The sequence below is a fragment of the Mastigoproctus giganteus genome, chromosome 13 (genome assembly GCF_048544385.1).
Source record: "Mastigoproctus giganteus isolate SK-2022 chromosome 13, ASM4854438v1, whole genome shotgun sequence".
Classification (NCBI taxonomy): Eukaryota; Metazoa; Arthropoda; class Arachnida; order Uropygi; family Thelyphonidae; genus Mastigoproctus; species Mastigoproctus giganteus.
The window spans coordinates 168,671,799-168,689,899 of record NC_143587.1 but is presented as its reverse complement, the minus strand read 5'-3'; the positions used below and the strand labels follow the sequence as shown (position 1 = coordinate 168,689,899).

Below are 18,101 nucleotides of genomic sequence, written 5' to 3'. Positions count from 1 at the left end.
TGTATTCACAAGATAACATGTGATATTGTAGGCCGCCTCATGTTTTCAGGATCTCACATTTTTCTGTTCAAACAGAAATTTCATGAGGCGTGATAGCATGAGCAGAGGAACACATTTATGGAGCTCACTACCACGAAACAAAAACAATTTGCTGTTCCCATTTTATTGTGCTTTTCAGTTAGTGCAATCTATTTATAAATTGGTGATAAACTACCTTACTGCACACTAGCGACAATAACTGGAATTCTTTGGGTTTTTACGTTATTATGGTGAAATGTGTTTTCCTTTCACTGAAATTTTAAGTCATATAAAAAAAAAACAATTTCAGAATCTTCTCTTCATTCCTGTTTTTTTTTAAACTTTGTAAACTTGTCTCACTGGTGCATTTGTGCGTGCAATTTCTGCATCCCATGCTCGCCGTTATTGATTGCTTATCTTTTTTACTGTTTAAAATTTTTAAATTCAAAAAAGAAAATGTCAGTGAACAGAAATATCAATCAAGCAAACTTCATACCTTGTCAAGGTCAAAAGTGCTATATTTACTGTAATATTTATTTATTTATTAAAAATTTAAGATGTTTAAACCTGTGTTAGCAATTTTATTGGGTTTTTAACTTTTTTTAGTGTTTTTCTTAACAAGACTGCACATGTTGTTTCGAGTGCTCTGCCCCTGCCCTGTTTTTAATGCGCAAAATACCCATAATATGGAGATTTTTAGGAACGTGTACTGCATTATAGCAGAACTGACTGTACCTAAAAGAAACCCAGAGGATGTTTCACATAAAACCATCTATTGTGCGTGCTTGGCACACGTGCAATTTATTTATTTATTATTTTTTTTGCTGCGAAACAAATGCTGCTTTGATTGCTTCACTCTCCCCTCTCAAAAGTATCATAAAATTCAATTATTAAGGTAGCATTGTAGTGATCTAATATGCCATTTGTAGGCGATTTAGCTTGGAGTACACGGGTTGAAGGAAGCGAACCGATATCATAACTAAACTCACTTGTGTAAATTTTTTTGATAATTATCAGTATTTTGAAATATTATTACTAAAATATGTGGATTGGTGGTTGAAAAAAGGAACTTTAAAACGAGAAGTAAAGTACTTCTAGTAGTGCAACTGTGGTCGATGAAAAGGAACACAATATTGTCACACTTCAAAGTGAGGATGAACAATCTAGCCTTTTGTTTCCCAAATCAATTATTTTGTTTAAATCAAATTAGAAATCAAAGTAATCTGTTTGGTATAGAGTGCAATAAGATCATGTTTGTTTATAATTATAATATTTATTGCGATTTTAATTTTGTAACGGTTGGGCTTGTTATGTGCTTAGTTTTTCTTTTTTAACTGTTATGCAGATGTTTCATTGAACTCATTGATGAGAGATTATTTCACCCTTCAGTATAGACTTGTCATATTTTAATAGTCTTGCTGTTGTGAAGGCCAACTACTTACAAAGGGTGCCTCCTAATACAGATATTTCATTGCAACAGCTTTCTCCCCAGGTTCCACTAAAGGTTCTCTGGAATTCTCTGATTATTCCATAAATTATTATTATTTATTTTTTTTTTTTATTATTTAATTTGTGCACATTATTGGGGTTTGAAAAGAGTTCTGCATCAGAGAACATTGGATAGCACTGCTGACAAAATCTCACAATGTTATCAAGATGATATATCTAGTGTAGATTAAAACTAGCAGCATTTAAAAAACAACTCGATTAAATCCACAAAATAAAATTTGCAATTAATGTTCATATTTTCGATTTTGTAAAAAAAAAAAAAAACTCAAAAGCGATAATTGCCTGTATATGCTAATCCAGTAGATTTAAAAGAATACAACCATTAATTATATTTTCCACTGTTTTGGAACTTGAAATGGTAGTCAATACTGCATTCATTTGCATTTAAAATCTCAAATTTTAATATATATATATATATATATATATCAAAATCCATAAACTGCCCAATAAATGGAGAAGTAACTAATGAATACAATTGGGAAAAAAAGCCTGGAAAAGTAATCGATACTTTCTGGATTCCATAAGCTTGACTTTTTGGTTTTCCCCCACACTAGTTTGGGTCCATTCTCTGATTGTTTTACCTGTTAAAAAACAAAAATTAAAATAAAAAAGTAGAAACAGAAGTTTAAAAAATAATAAAAAAAACAGCTAAATAATAGATCTTAAACAAAACTATTTTTGCAGACAATATTTAAAATATGCATGCATCATAGAAATTTTAACATTGCATATATTTTTAATTCACTCACTTATTTCGTATTCCTGTCATTAATTATTATCGATATCAGAGATGGATTACACGTTATGTAGTTAGTTTCTTTAGTTCTGTTGTAAGGTGATTCTGCTCACTTTTTTATTTATGTTCTTTTTTTAATAAGCTCACTTAAGCACTCATTGGTCTGTTGAGCAGCCATGGGAATACCAGTGGTTCAGCTGAGTTCATCTTGTAGAAATGGAATCCTTTTTAATCCACAACTCCACTTTAAAATCTCGTCCTTTATCTAAACCTTGGTTTTCCAATAAATGTGCTAAGGCTGTTCAATGCTGCATATCGTAATTGGCTTGTTTCCAATTCTTCAGTTCATTTTCTGCCTACACCAAAGCTCGCAATAATTGTAAAGCATTAGCATTAGCATTAGTAGAGGCATTTGATGCAGCATCAGCCAAAAAAAAAAACTTCCACTTCACCACTCTGTTCGTTCAAAATACCTGTCCAGCTGAGCCTTAAACTTATTTAGGCTATCAACTTCCACTACAAGGAAGCGGGCATTAATCAGTCCAAACCAGATTTTGAAGAGGCTAAGAGTAGAAAACTTGCTTCTTGCCATAATGGTAGGTGAGCATTCTAGTCTCTTGCCAAAGCTATTGGCTGCAACTTTTGCCCATCTCTGCTCCCACCTCTGTCAAAACCAGATGGTTCTGTTGTCACTTCAGCCAAGGATAAAGCGGACCTGCTAGCATCTCATTTTTCTTCCAACTCATGTATTAATGATCTTGGTAAAACACCTCCCACCATTTCCAACACCCCTCCATTCAATGCCTCCTGTGGTCTTCCGTCAAAAGGATGTCAGAAGGATTTTGACGAATCTCGATGCTAAGAAAGCTCCAGGTCCTGGTGGTATTTCTCCACTTGTTCTCAAAACCTGTGCTCCTGAACTTACTCCTGCTCTTTGCTGCCTTTTTTTACTTTCTTATTCCAAAGGTGTTTTTCCTTCTGCTTGGAAATTTGTTCATATCCAGCCAATTCCTAAAAAGGCTGACAAGTCCCTCCCATCCAATTATCGTCCCATTCCAATTACTTCTACTAAAGTAATGGAGAAATCAATTAACCGCCAACTCTTAAGCTATCTAGAAACCTTCTGTCTGATCAACGATTGGCAGTATGGATTCCGTCACTGCCGATCCACTGGTGATATTCTGGCTTAATCATCAGCCATTTTCAATCCACTGCAGGATGAAGGCCTCTCCAGCAACTTTCCAGTTCCTTCTGTTTTGAGCACTGGCCATCCATTTACTACCCACAAACTCATGAATTTCATCTATCCATCTCCGCCTTTGTCTTCCAGGTTTTCTTCTAACTCCTCTTGGGTACCATTCTGTTATTTTCTTAGTCCATCTGTCATCATGTCTTCGAGCTATGTGTCTGCCCAAGACCATTTTAGTTCTTTAGTTTTCATAAGAATGTCCTTTACTTGAGTTTGCTGCCTAATCCATGTGTTTCTCTTCTTATCTAACAGTCTGATTCCCAATATAATTCGTTCCATTCTTCGCTGTGTAGTTCTTAGCTTCTCTTCCATTCTTTTGGTGAGTGCCCAAGTTTCACTTCCATAAGTCATGGTGGGGAGTATACATTGGTTCATTATTTTACGTTTCATTATTTGTTCATTTGTTCATTGCTCTTCAGTATGTTCATTTGTTCATTGCTCTTCAAAATTTATTCTCCTTTTGACTTCCAGCCATTTATCATTATTACAGCTAATAACTCATCCCGGATAAGTATATCAGCATTAGCAGAGGCATTTGATGCAAGAAAGCAAGCTTGTGCAGCATCAGCCAAAAAAAAAAAAAAAAAAAAAAACCACTTCCACTTCACCCCTCTGTTCATTCGAAATACCTGTCCAGCTGAGCCTTAAACTTATTTAGGCTATCAACTTCCACAACAAGGGATGGAAGTCTGTTCCACCAACCAACCACCTGCTGGCTAAAGGCAAATTTTCGCACTTCTATCCTAAATGTCTTTCCTCTGTTTGAATTTATGCCCTCTCAGGTGATTATTCTGAGCAAGAGGAAGAATTCCATCAGCATTGAGCATGCTCAAACCATTCAAGACTTTAAACACCTCTATCAGATCACCTCGCTGGTGCCTAGTCTCCAGACACTAATTTGCAAAACTTAAGCCTTTCTTCGTAAGCACACCCCTTTGTTCCATTCACTAATCTTGTTGCCCTTCTCTGTACTCGTTCCAGCAGCTCTACATCCTCCTTGAAATGAGACCTGTATACAGTATCCTAGGCGTGGCCTGACCATTGCCTTATACAAAGGAATAATCGCCTCCTTATCCCTGCTAGAAAAATTCCTATATATCATTAACAGCCCGTCTGAACTGCTCAGAGAACTTCATATCTGCCTGCACAACCACCCCCAGGTTCCTTTCATTCTCTACCATTGTCAATATAGTACCACAGGGTTGATACATTGCTCTGAGGTTGCTGTTTTCCATATGTAGTACTTTATATTTGTCAATGTTAAACTTCATTTTCCACCTCTCAACCTTTCCAGATCCTGTTGCAGCAGCATAGTGTCAGTAGTGTCCTTGACAACCCTGCCAACCTTTGTATCGTCTGCAAACTTGGGCATTAAGCTTGATATACCATCATCAATATCATTTGTAAATACAGAAAACAATAATGGACCCAACACTGAACCCTGAGGGACTCCACTAATAACATTAGTCCACGATGAGCAGTGTCCATTGATTACCACTCTCTGTCTTCTCCCCCCTCAACCACCCCTTTATCCATAGCAGCAATTTGCCTCCAATGCCACACTGCTCCAATTTGTGCAGCAGTCTTCCATGTGCAACAGTATCAAAAGCCTTTGTAAGATCCAAGTATATAATATCAAAGTTATTCCCTGCATCCAGTTCTTTTGTGACTGCATCATAGTATCCAATCAAATTGGTCAGACAAGACTTCCCCTTAACAAAACCATGCTGTGTCCGAGCTATAACTGAAGTCTTGTCTAGATGATCCTGCAGTGCTTCTTTAACCAGTGCCTCCATTAATTTTCCTGAAACAGAAGTTAAACTGACAGGTGTATAATTACTTGTGTCAGCCTTTGATCCTTCTTTGTGAATTGGGGTCACGTTTGCACATCTCCAGTCTGTGGGTACCTCCCCTGAGTCCAAGGAAGCTCTCATAATTATGGCTAAGGGTTTGCTTACTTCCTTTGCTGCCTCCTTTAATATAACTGGATAGATTCCATCCACCCCAGGTGCCTTTCTTATGTTTATCTTCAACAATTTCTCCTCCACTTTACTCTCAGTTATTACAAGATTCTCTAGCTTACTGCCAGAGTTGAATACACCTCTGGCATTCCCCTCGCTGAATAACTCCTCGTGTGAATGTCGATGCAAAATATTCATTTAGTTTGTTAGCTACCTGAGCAGGATCATCAACAGTTGACCCATCGATATCAAGTTGACCAATCTGATTCATCCCCTTCCTTCTAGAGTTTACATAAGTAAAGAACTCTTTGCTGTTTTTCTTTGCATCCCTTGCCTCCACCTTTTAAATTACTGCTCCTTCAATCATTATTTCCCTTTCTGTGGCATACTTGTTCATTACTTTAAAATCCCACGCGGCTGACAGGCTTACTTCAGTTTCTTGGGCACTCCGGTTTTCCTTCGAGACTGATAGACATGCGTTCACTGCTGGGGGCACTGCGGTTTTCTTTTGAGACTGACAGGAATTCTTTGACTTCTGGGGCACTCTTAACATGACGCACCTTCTTGTGTAGACTATATATTCACAGGTGTACATACCTGGCTCATTCTCTTTACAAGGGCCTTCATTACCAAACTCGCCTACCTGCACTTCAACCCGCATCATGACCTTTCTCCCCTTTGACCACACCACACAGAAGTCAGACACAGAATGCTCTTTTCTCTCAATTTTTGTCTCCCCGAACTTCACTCTTCCCCTCAAGTTTGGCACGCCTCCCCCAACTAATCCTTCCCCTCTAAATTTAAGTTTAAATTTACATTTCTTTCCATTTGCCAACACAATTCTTCCAAGCTCTCTCCCTAGTGCACAAACCAATCCTTTTCTCGAACTTTCTTTTTTTTTTCTCACAGGCAGTATGACCCTTTCATGTCCACCGGTAATCTCCAAAAACATTCATTTTCGTTTCATACCTTTCTCTCTAAAAGTATCCCAACATCCAAAAATCATAAGCCTGACGCCGTTTTTAATTTGACGCGAACACGACGTCCATTTATTTCCTGTTTTTGCTCCAACGGCGTCATAAATCAAAGGAGGCGCCTCACATAATCCTGCTTCATGTCTTATTGTTCTTCCTTAAGCAACCCCTTCACGCCCGTTCTCAAATGGCACCCCTTTACTTAGTCCTGCTGTCCCTGTTTGCTCTAGGCGCTTCTGTAGCCAGGTGGGAAGGAGCAGCAGTGCGTAGCACACGCTTCTTGATTACACCGGGTTTCGAGCCCGTCACCACCAAATACGAAGAATGCGGAAAGGTCAGGGATTGACCACCGCATATTCTCGGAGCAATATGGCCTTAGTTGCTAATGCTCCTAAAAAACAAACAACAACAATCCTGTTTGCTCTCTCATATTATTTGAATTACCCCTTTGCTACTATTCTCACGCTTAAACTATCCCATCACTAAATCTAGCGTTCTTCAAACTTTAACTTTACTCCTAGCAAAACAATTATTTTTATTTTAAATTTGTAAGATTTTACATCTTACATTGTCATTGTCAAGTAGGCAAGCTTATAGCTTACGCTGCTTACTAGTGCCTACCGCTTACTTCAAATAAACGGTGTCCAGTTATTTTCATTATGGCTCATTTCGAGGAAATGCAAAAAACAATTGAATTTACGTGCGACAAAAGATTTCCGGAGAGTGATTTAACTTATATTTATTTAGTAAACTCTGTCGATACTTACCAGTGAAGAAACGAAGCACCTGAGCAGTACACTTCACGGAACGAATGATTATTTAATATTCAACTATACTGTACTATACATAACCTCAAATGTCAAACGCTGAGAGTTACGCTAAGCTAACACACTTTAGAGGGCTATACTGCACTCCCATTCCGACGTTGCCACATTATTTGCGTAATTGACACGACAAAGTATATTTTGATTTTACCGACAGAGCCGTATTTACTATTTACTGTCATATTTAAAACATTGATATTTTATTCAAATCCAAACCAACGATTTAAACTTTATCTAGGTACGAAAAAATTTTGTATAATTTGTTTTTTCTTAATTTTTTAATTTAAATTGTTTTTATTTTTTATTCACCGCGAAGGGGCCCCTTTGATTGAACGGGACCCTGGGATGCAGCCCATAAAGACCATGCTTAAATCCGCCCCTGCATGGGTAGCACACTTTTTTTCTACCACCTCTTCTCTATCACTGCCACAAGCCATGATGTAAAAGTGTGTCTACCTGTTAGCCCAGTGGTTTTCAACCGGGGTGCCGCAACAACATTCCAGGGGTGCCACGTAATTTGGGTTTAAGTTACTTAAACGTATTATTTTTTAAATTTTCTGGTGATCTATAATTGATGTTTACTAGTACCTCTATATAAAGAATAAAATTATTATATACTGTATATATATATATAATTTGTACTTTGAAATGTAATTTTTATAATTATATTATTGTAATAACTATCATATAACATATATATTTTATATATATATATATATGTATATACACACAGAAAGAGAGAGAGAGAGAATCGGATCTAACAGGCAGAAAATTGAATAGTTAGTAGGGGTGCCGTTATTAAAAAAAGGTTGAAAACCACTGTGTTAGTCACTACCACAAGCCGTGGTAGCGGCGAATATGTAGAAGATCGTGACGTCGTCCAGAGGCAGGAGACTCCTCTCTGTATCCGATACTAGTACTTTGCCTGATTGACTAATCGTGCTGTGCAAGTAGGTGACGTTTCGAAAACCTTGCATTCAACATTCAGTCACAGGCCTAACTTAGGCCTAAGTAAGCTGTTAATAACATCTCTTGACTGAATGAGGAGCCTTTGTCAAGAGGTCTTGGTAAATAATATCCTCTTGTCTTGGTCAAGACAAGAGGATATTATTTACTTTTCTTTAATTTTCCCTTAATTTATATAAAACTTACAAATAATAGATAATTGGATATACACATAAATTAATTAATTGTAACAATTTATTTTTCTGTCCTTTAGTACAGTTAAGTATGGTTTAAATTTTCAAAAAAATTTAAAAAGTAATACAACAATGATGAAAAAAAAAAAGATTTAATTGATGGGCTCCCAAACCGTTATCTAATTGTATAGTACATTTTGTCAATAAGGCTAATAAATAAACTAACTTAAAAAACCCATGTGGTGTAAACAGTAGTTGTTTAGAGAAAATATTTCATGGAAAATCACCACGTATCGTCATTCCCTAATTATATCAGGAACTAAGTTATTCTCACCTTATTTTCACTGAACTGTGGTCGGGCAATGCTGGCCGCTTTCCGTTGTTTCGAAATAAGTGTTGTTACAACAGCATACTCCACGAGACTGAGAAAGACGAAAGCTGTGCAGGATGTGAGCCAGATGTTCAAAGCTACGATATACGACACGGGAGGCAAAGATGCTTGGTACTGTAGGGTGACGATAGTCAATAAACTAGTGACACCTAAAGTGACACGGGCAGGAACGGCCTCAGGTGGAATCCAGAACGTCAGCATAGACATCAAGACAATGAGAATACTTGGCATATAAATGTTGGTCAGATAAAAGCCCACCCTCCTGCGAAGATATATGTCCGCTCGTACACAGGGATAAACTGAAATGGATGTTAAAGGCCACTTGTTATTTATATTTGTGAGAACTCTGAATATACATATTTCTAACAATTGACTAAATAAGAACTCCCATAAGCTCAATTTATCCTACATTATATTAATATTTCAAGAATAAACAAGGAATTATTCCGTCTATAGGACTTCTTATCCAACTCTCCTAAAATGGCGATAAATTACAAAAGATAATTTAAAACTCAAAATGTGTTCTTCACCATCAGCCCACGTGTAATTCAAGACCAAAACTTTTCGCACGTGTCGTTCTCACAGGTTGGAATAAACCTAACGAATATTGTTCATGTGTATGTTACCTTATAAATAGGAGATTAAGCTTTAGCACGCATGCGTTCGAACGACCACTAATCAGATATGAGAAAGGCCGCCGTAGCCTAGTGGTCTGGCACATGGGTGCATGAGTGACCGGGGTTCAAGCCCGTGACTGCTGAACACGGTACTGTTTCTTGTATTCTGTCTATTTTGTGAACTCCTCTGACCGTTTGGTCGACTCGGAGTATAAACAGAAAATTTATTTATTTAATTTTTATTTTAAATGGTTTACGGATGTTAATAGAATTATTTTGCAGTTTCAGCTATTAACAACTTAGTATAATTATGCTGAATATTCAAAATTTTAGCTTCACTCAAAAGAAACGTGTGATTTTCGTTTATCGCATTAAATGTTAGTGGCACGCGATGCACGAACAGATGCTTCTTGTTGCTTAACCCTAAGATTTAAAACGGATCTGGTAGTTCCAACGCCCTCTACAAATGTGACGTTGGCTGTACCACTTACAATTAACATAACAGTTCAACACAACACAGTTTTTTGTGAATTAGCATTAGCATAAGAAGCAAGGCTAATTAGCATCAGCCCGAAAAAAAAAAAAAAAAACACCTCGTTTCACCCACCCCTTCACTCCAAACGTTTGTCTAGTTCAGCCTTGAATTTATTTAAGCTGTCAACTTCCACAACAACAGATGGAATTTTGTTCTAACAATTAACCTCCCACTGCCTAAAGGCAAATTGCCGCACATCTGAATTTATGCCCTCTAAGGTGCAGAATCTGAGCAAGAGGAAGAATCCCATCAGCATTGAGATTACTCAAACCATTCAAGGCGTTATACACCCCAATCAGATCACCTCGCAGGTGTCTAGTCTAGACGCTGAAATTTGCAGGACCAGCTTGTCTTCGTAACAGTAACACTTTGTCCCACTCACTAATCGTTGCCCTTCTCTGTACTCGTTCTAGTAGCTCAACATCTTTCCTGAAATGAGGCCTCCAGACCTGTATGCAGTACTCAAAGTGTGGTCATTGCCATTCTGGCTATTGCCTTATACAAGGGGACACTCACCTTCTTATCCGTGCTAGCAAAATTCCTATATGTCATTGACAATAACCCATGAATTACTCTTGCAGCATGTCTGCACTGCTCAGAAAACTTCATATGTGACTGCACAAAATACCCCTGAACGTTTTCATTCTCCATTACCCTGAGAGTAATATCGCACAGTTGGTATGTTACTCCCGGGTTACTGCTACCCATATGCAGTACTTTAAATTTGTCAATGTTGCCCTTCGGTTGTCACCTCTCAGCAGAGGCGGATTTAACGGCGGGCGCGCGCCCTGGGCCCCGACTCCTGAAGGGCCCACGCAAAACCCCAACAAATTACTTGAACATATTAGTTCAACTAATAGTTAAACTAATATGTTCAACTATTAGTTCAAAACTTTGTGATTATTATTATGCTATTACTAATTATATTATACATATATTATATTCAAATTTTATTGGAAATAAAACATTAATAGTACATAATATTTTTTACTTATTTAAAAAAATGGTTAACATGTATTTTTATTTTCCCTGTCTCTCTCTTTTTTTAAGGGGCCCAATATTTTCTTCTGCGCCCGGGGCCTCAACCGACCTTAATCCGCTCCTGCCTCTCAGCCTGTATGCTGAACTTCTCCAGATCCTGTTGTGGTAGTGTTCTATCATTACTGTCATTAACAATCCTGTCAACCTTCACACTGTATGCAAACTTACACGTTAACCCATCAATATCATTGATAAATACATTGGGAGACTCTGGGGGACTCCACTAATAACATTAATCCACGAAGAGCAGTGTCCATTGATTACCACTCTGACTTCTCCTACTGAACCATCCTTTTATCCATTGTATCAACTTGCCCTTAATGCCATACTACTCCAGTTTATACAGTAGTCTTTCGTGTACAACAGTATCAAAAGCTGTCCTAAAATACTAGTATATGATATCAAAATTATTTTTTCATCCAGTTACTTTGTGACCACATCATAGTATTCAATCAAATTGGTCAGACAAAACTTCCACCTTAACAAACCCGTTCTGTGTCTTAACTATAACTGCAGTATTGTCTAGATGATCCTGCAGTACTTCTTTAACCAGTGACTCCATTATTATTTCCCCCATAACAGAAGTTAAACTAAGAGATCTGTAATTACTTGTGCCACCTTCCGATCCCTCTTCGTGAATTGTGGAAATATTTGCGCATCTCCATTCCGTGGGGACCTCCCCTGAGTTCAAGGGTGCCCTCCTAATTATGGCTAAGGGCTTGCATACTTCCTCTGCTGCCTTCTTTAATGCAGCTGGATAGATCCCATCCACCCCAGGTGCCTTCCTTGTGTCTGACTTCAGCAATTTCTCCTCCGTTTTGCTCTCAGTTATTACAAAATCATTTAGCTCCCAACCAGAGTTTGGTAAACTTCTGGCATTCCCCTCCCTCAATAACTCATGTGTGGATGTAGATGCAAAATACTCATTCAAATGTCACCTGAACAGGATCATCGACGATCGAACCATCGATATCAAGTGGACCAATGTGATTCATCCCCTTCCTTCTAGAATTTACATACTGTAAGTAAAGGAGTCTTTACTGTTTTTCTTTGCGTACTCTGCAAGGAGTTCTCACAATCTGCTTTTGCATGCCTATCCTCCTTTGTCCCTTGATTACAGACTATCTTATATCTACCAGACTATCTTATTGCACATACGTCAAGAGTTCTTATCTGTTACCCCAACTGGACATATTATCTAGATGTTCTTGGGGCAGAAACATTTCAAGTGAGTGGGTAGCTAATGCCAGGGAAGAGAGCCTAAAAAACTTCAAGAGTTGTGTTAGGGAAGTTAAATATAAAAGAACAGTATGTCTTAACTGTTTATTTGTATAGTAATGTTAGAAGTGTCTTCAATAAAATGAGCAAATTCGAACTGCTGGTTAAAACAAGTAACGCATAATAGGGCTTACGGAGACGTGGTGCCACCCGGAAATTGGGGATGATGAGTTTCAGTAAGGCTTTTATAATGTATTTAGGAAGGATAGGGTAGATAGAAGGTGTGATGGGGTAATGCTACTTATCAGAAGCAGGTTGAGTGCGATGATAGCTTTCCCGGATTCAGACGTTTCACATGCTAGTATAGAATCTGTATGGTGTGAGATAGTTGGAAACAAAGGTATAATGCGAGTAGAGTAATCTACAGACCAGGTGATTGTGAAGATTATGACGAAAGCCTCTACATGCAAATGGAATGGGCAAGTAAGTGCAATGTCTTTTTATGGGTGATTTCAATTTGCCTCTAATTGATTGGAGTAAAAGAGAAGGAAACAACAAAAATTTTAAATCAACTAGATGACTGTTATTTGTATCAACATGTCAGCGAAAGTACTAGAGAAAAGAATATCCTAGACCTGATCATCACCCACGAATCAGACGACGTAACCGGGCTGACAGTAGAGGAACCAGTAGCAGAAAGTGATCACGGAGTTCTACGGTGGATGAAGAAGAGAGGGGTAGCAGTAGTTAAAGGCAAAGCAATGGGTTATACTTTCCACTATTAACTGGCCACTATTAACTGGGTAGATATCGCACAGAGAGCGAACACAATTGAATTATGGTATACCTTTAAAACATTAATCACAGAAACCTTGGATGCTTATTTACTTTTAAAAAAGTACTCCACGAGGAGGGTTCCAAGTTGGATGAATAGTGAAGTTGCTGCTACATTACTTGAGCAGAAAAAGGTGGCATGGAAAGGTTACAGAGCAATAAAAAGTATTAAAGCCTATAACAGCTACAAGATGATCTGTAATAGAGCCACAGAAAACGTTCGACAGGCAAAGGCAGTTTATGAAAAAGCACTAGCAAACAGAGCAAAAAGGAGGGACAAGGAATTCTTCACATTAGCATTAGCATTAGTAGAAGCATTTGATGCAAGAAAGCAAGCTTATGCAGCATCAGCCAAAAAAAAAAAAAAATAATAAATAAATAAATAAGTTCGTTCGAAATACCTGTCCAGCTGAGCCTTAAACTTATTTAGGCTATCAACTTCCACGACAATGGATGGAAGTCTATTCCACCGACCAACCACCCGCTGGCTAAAGGCAAATTTACTCACGTCTATTCTACATCCGTCTTTTCTCAATTTGAATTTATGCCCTCTCAGGTGATTATTCTGAGCAAGAGGAAGAATGCCATCAGCATTGAGCATGCTCAAACCATTCAAGGCTTTATACACATCTATCAGATGACCTCGCTGGTGCCTAGTCTCCAGACACTGTAATTTGCAAAACTTAAGCCTTTCTTCATAAGAGAACGCCTTTGTTCCATTCACTAATCTTGTTGCCCTTCTCTGTACTCGTTCCAGCATCTCTACATCCTTCTTGAAATGAGGCTTCCAGACCTGTATACAGTACTCTACGTGTGGGCTGACCATTGCCTTATACAAGGGAATAATCACCTCCTTATCCCTGTTAGAAAAATTCCTTTATATCATCGACAATACACCATGCGCTACTCTTGCAGCCCGTCTGCACTGCTCAGAAAATTTCATATCTGCCTGCACAACCACCCCCAGGTCCCTTTCATTCTCTACCACTGTCAGTGTAGTACCACAGAGTTGTTACGTTGCTCTGGGGTTGCTGTTTCCCATATGTAGTACTTTACATTTCTCAATGTTAAACTTCATTTGCCACCTGTCAGCCCATCTGCTTTTCCTTTCCAGATCCTGTTGCAGTAGCATAGTGTCAGTAGTGTCCTTGGCAACCCTGCCAACCTTCGTATCGTCTGCAAACTTGGACATTAAGCTTGATATACTATCATCAATATCATTTATAAATACAGAAAACAATAATGGACCCAATACTGAACCCTGAGGGACTCCACTAATAACATTAGTCCACAATGAGCAGTGTCCATTGATTACCACACTCTGTCTTCTCCCCCTCAACCACCCCTTTATCCATAGCAGCAATTTGCCTCCAATGCCACACTGCTCCAATTTGTGCAGCAGTCTTCCATGTGCAACAGTATCAAAAGCCTTTCTAAGATCCAAGTATATAATATCAAAGTTATTCCCTGGATCCAGTTCTTTTGTGACTGCATCATAGTATACAATCAAATTGGTCAGGCAAGACTTCCCCTTAACACAACCATGCTGTGTCTGAGCTATAACTGAAGTCTTGTCTAGATGATCGTGCAGTGCTTCTTTAACCAGTGCCTCCATTAATTTTCCAGGAACAGAAGTTAAACTAACAGGTCTATAATTACTTGTGTCGCCCTTTGATCCTCCTTTGTGAATTGGGGTCACATTTGCATAACTCCAGTCCATGGGTACTTCCCCTGAGTCCAAGGAAGCTCTCATAATTGTGGCTAAGGGTTTGCGTACTTCCTTTGCTGCCTCTTTTAATATAACTGGATAGTCCCATATATAACTGGATAGATCCCACATATATAAATGCCAAGAAGAGCAGGACAAACCAGATCGGACCTTTACGTAAGGGAAAAGGGACAGTATTAAATACACCAGCTGCCGTTGCAGATGAACTCAACAGTTATTTTGCATCGATATTTACAAATGAAAAACCTTTTGTGGCAATGGGAAATTGTGGGAGCGAAGTTGAAAAATATGTAATTAATAATATTGAAATTTCGCAAGGTTATTTAATGAAAAAACTTTCGAGCATACAGGCCACTAAGGCTCCTGGAGTTGATGGAATATACCCTATAATCTTAAGGGAGGCGGCAGGTGAGTGCATTGAACTATTCAGGCTAATTACGCGAGCATCACTAAACTGGGTAGATTCCGTTGGATTAGAAAAGTGCCAATGTATCTCCCATACATAAGGGTGGCTCTTAAGAGTGAAGTGGGAAATTATCGACCTGTCAGTCTGACTTCAGTGGTAGGGAAAATGATGGAGGCAATCATCAAGGGTGGAATTCAGGATCATTTGCATAGAATTGAAATTATAAAGGATACTCAGCATGGTTTTGTAAAAGGAAAATCATGTTTAACAAATCTGGTTCGCTATTTTGAAAGGATCACTCACGAACTGGATTTAGGGATTAATTTCGACATTGTTTATTTAAATTTCAGCAAAGCTTTTAACTCAGTCCCACATGAGCGGTTGCTTTATAAGCTGGAACAGGTTCGAATCACTGCGAAAATCGTTAGATGGATAGCAGGATGGCTTCAAAGGCAGGAGGCAGAGGTTGTGATAAATGGCTATTCCTTAGATTGGGTTGATGTAGGAAGTTGGGTTCCCCAAGGATCAGTATTAGGACCACTGTTGTTTTTAATTTTCATAAACGTCATCGATGAAGGGATAGAGGGCGTGATGTCTAAATTTGCAGATGATGTTAAAATTGGTAGAGTAGTTAATGATCACTGTCAAACTGAGCGTCTTCAGAGAGACCTAGATAGACTTCAGGAATGGTCAGAAAAATGGCAGCTATGCTTTAATCCAACAAAGTGTAAGGTGTTACACCTGGGAAACAGTAATCCCAAAAAAACTTATTCACTTGGTGGAGTTCAACTAAACCTGGTACTTGAGGAAAGGGACTTGGGTGTTACTATACGGTCAGACACGAAATTCTCTGACTACTGTAAACAGGTTGCAAGGAAGGCCCATAGTGTCCTATCGATGATCTATCGAACTTTTGCAAGTAGAGATAAGGACGTGATAATCCCATTATATAAGGGTTTTGTTAGACCACACTTGGAATACTGTATTCAAGTATGGAGACTGCACCTAAACAAAGACATCGAGCTTCTTGAAAGGGTGCAAAGACGGGTAACTCGCCTGGTGAGATCGGCAAAAGGGCGTCCTTATGAAGAAAGACTTCGAATATGTGGGTTGCAGAGTTTGAAAACTAGACACCTTAGAGGAGATTTGATTGAGGTGTTTAAGGCTCTGAGAGGAATCAGTAAAATGAATGAGGACGAAATTTTCAAGATTATAAATGATCCTAGAACTAGGGGACATAAATTCAAGTTACAGGGGGAAATGTTTACATTGGACTGCAGGAAGTTTTATTTTAGCCAGCGAGTTATAAATTACTGGAATAAGTTACCTACATGGGTGGTAGAGGCTGACAGTTTGGGGAAATCCAAAAGTCATCTGTATAGTACCTTCGGGTCAGGGAAGCGGATAGGACGATAGGTTTAATTTCCTTTACTTTTATTAATTATTATTTATTTATTTATTTATTTATTTATTATTACGTTTTTATTTTTATTTTTATTATTATTTTTTCATCATTGTTTTATTCGTTTTTTTTTTTCCTCTTTGGCTGGTGCAGCATGAGCCATAGGCTTTCTTGCACCATGCGGCCATTACTACTAATAATATTAATACTAATACCATAAGCATTTGTGTCTCCTGATAATTTATATGCGTCCCATGCATTTTTCTTCTCTGCTACGAGTCTCATTAGTTCGTCTAACATCCATTGAGCCCTGAAGCTAATAGCTTCCAAGATTAATTCCTTGAATTCTTGCCATTTATAACTTGCTGTTGGTAACATTATCAGTTGGTCCTAACAACTGATAATGTATACAATTTAAAAACTGTCTGAGACTACTGTAGTCACCTTTACGAATCCCTTCTCCTTTACCCCTGATGATAGTTACATCTTTGAGTAAATCCCATATCAGTACACTGTGATCGCTGCCACCTAGTTGTTCCTTTATCTGCAGATTTTTAATGCATGAATAATCACTGTTGATAATCAGTTAAAAAGTATTACTCCCTCTGGTTGCCTCTCGAACATGCTGTAGAAAACAAACATCCAATAAATCGACAAATGTCTTGCTTGTGTGTGAGTGACCAACCCACAAGTTCCAGTCTATATCTGGGAAGTTAAAGTCCCCCATTGAGGTACTGGTAAATACGATTAACATTTGTATTTACTAATTTATTGTAAACGCCACTGACCTGGTGGTCGTGGTGGAGTATAAACAAGAACAATCTCATACACTGGCCCACTTTATTTCTCTGTAGAGTTGTTCGTTGTACTCATCAGAATTATTAGGCCTATAACACACTCTTAACTTTGCTGCCCGGGGCCTATCTCATACCAAACTGACTCAACACTACATTGTCCACCAATGAGAACTGGATGCACTTCCTTTCATTTTATGTGTTTCTTAACTAACAGCATGACAACCCCTTCCCTCTCTATCCTCTCTATCTTTTCTGTACACATTGTACTCCCCAAATTCCAATTCTTCATTCTTTATGTCTGTGTGACATCACTTCTCTGATATACCAATGTCACACTGCGAGCCTTTGAGTCTGCTAGTTCACGAAATCGTTCTAGAGACTATCTTATTTCTGCAGACCTTATATCGACATGTATTTTCATCCATGCTTGCTGCACCGCTGTCCGTAATTCCAACGCATTCCTGGGTAAAGTATCCAAAGCTCGAACGGACCTTTCCACAGCATACCAAAGGTGCTCCACAAGATTCATGTGCGGCGAACAGGGAGGCCATTCCATGGGGTTAAATTCTGCAGAATGCTCTTCGAACCATGTTCTAGTCTCCACAGCTATGTCGGGATGTGCATTGTCCTGCTGAAAGAGTCCATTACCCCTTGGGCACGATGACCATGAGGGGATCCAGATGGTGTGCAAGGATGGACACCTAACCTGGACCGTCCACAG

At 38.5% G+C, this 18,101-nt stretch overlaps 1 protein-coding gene across 1 annotated transcript in view; it reads right to left on the bottom strand.

The window, feature by feature from the left end:
• Positions 1 to 1,952: 1,952 nt before the first annotated feature.
• LOC150076595 (glutamate-gated chloride channel alpha-like) overlaps positions 1,953 to 18,101 on the bottom strand; it is a 288,441-nt gene continuing 272,292 nt past the window's right edge. Inside the window, exons 8-9 of the mRNA XM_090387386.1 lie at positions 8,745 to 9,100; positions 1,953 to 2,108 (exon numbers count right to left, since the gene is read on the bottom strand). Of these exons, the coding sequence (XP_090243512.1) occupies positions 1,953 to 2,108; positions 8,745 to 9,100 (512 nt within the window). The remainder of the gene's footprint in view (positions 2,109 to 8,744; positions 9,101 to 18,101) is intronic.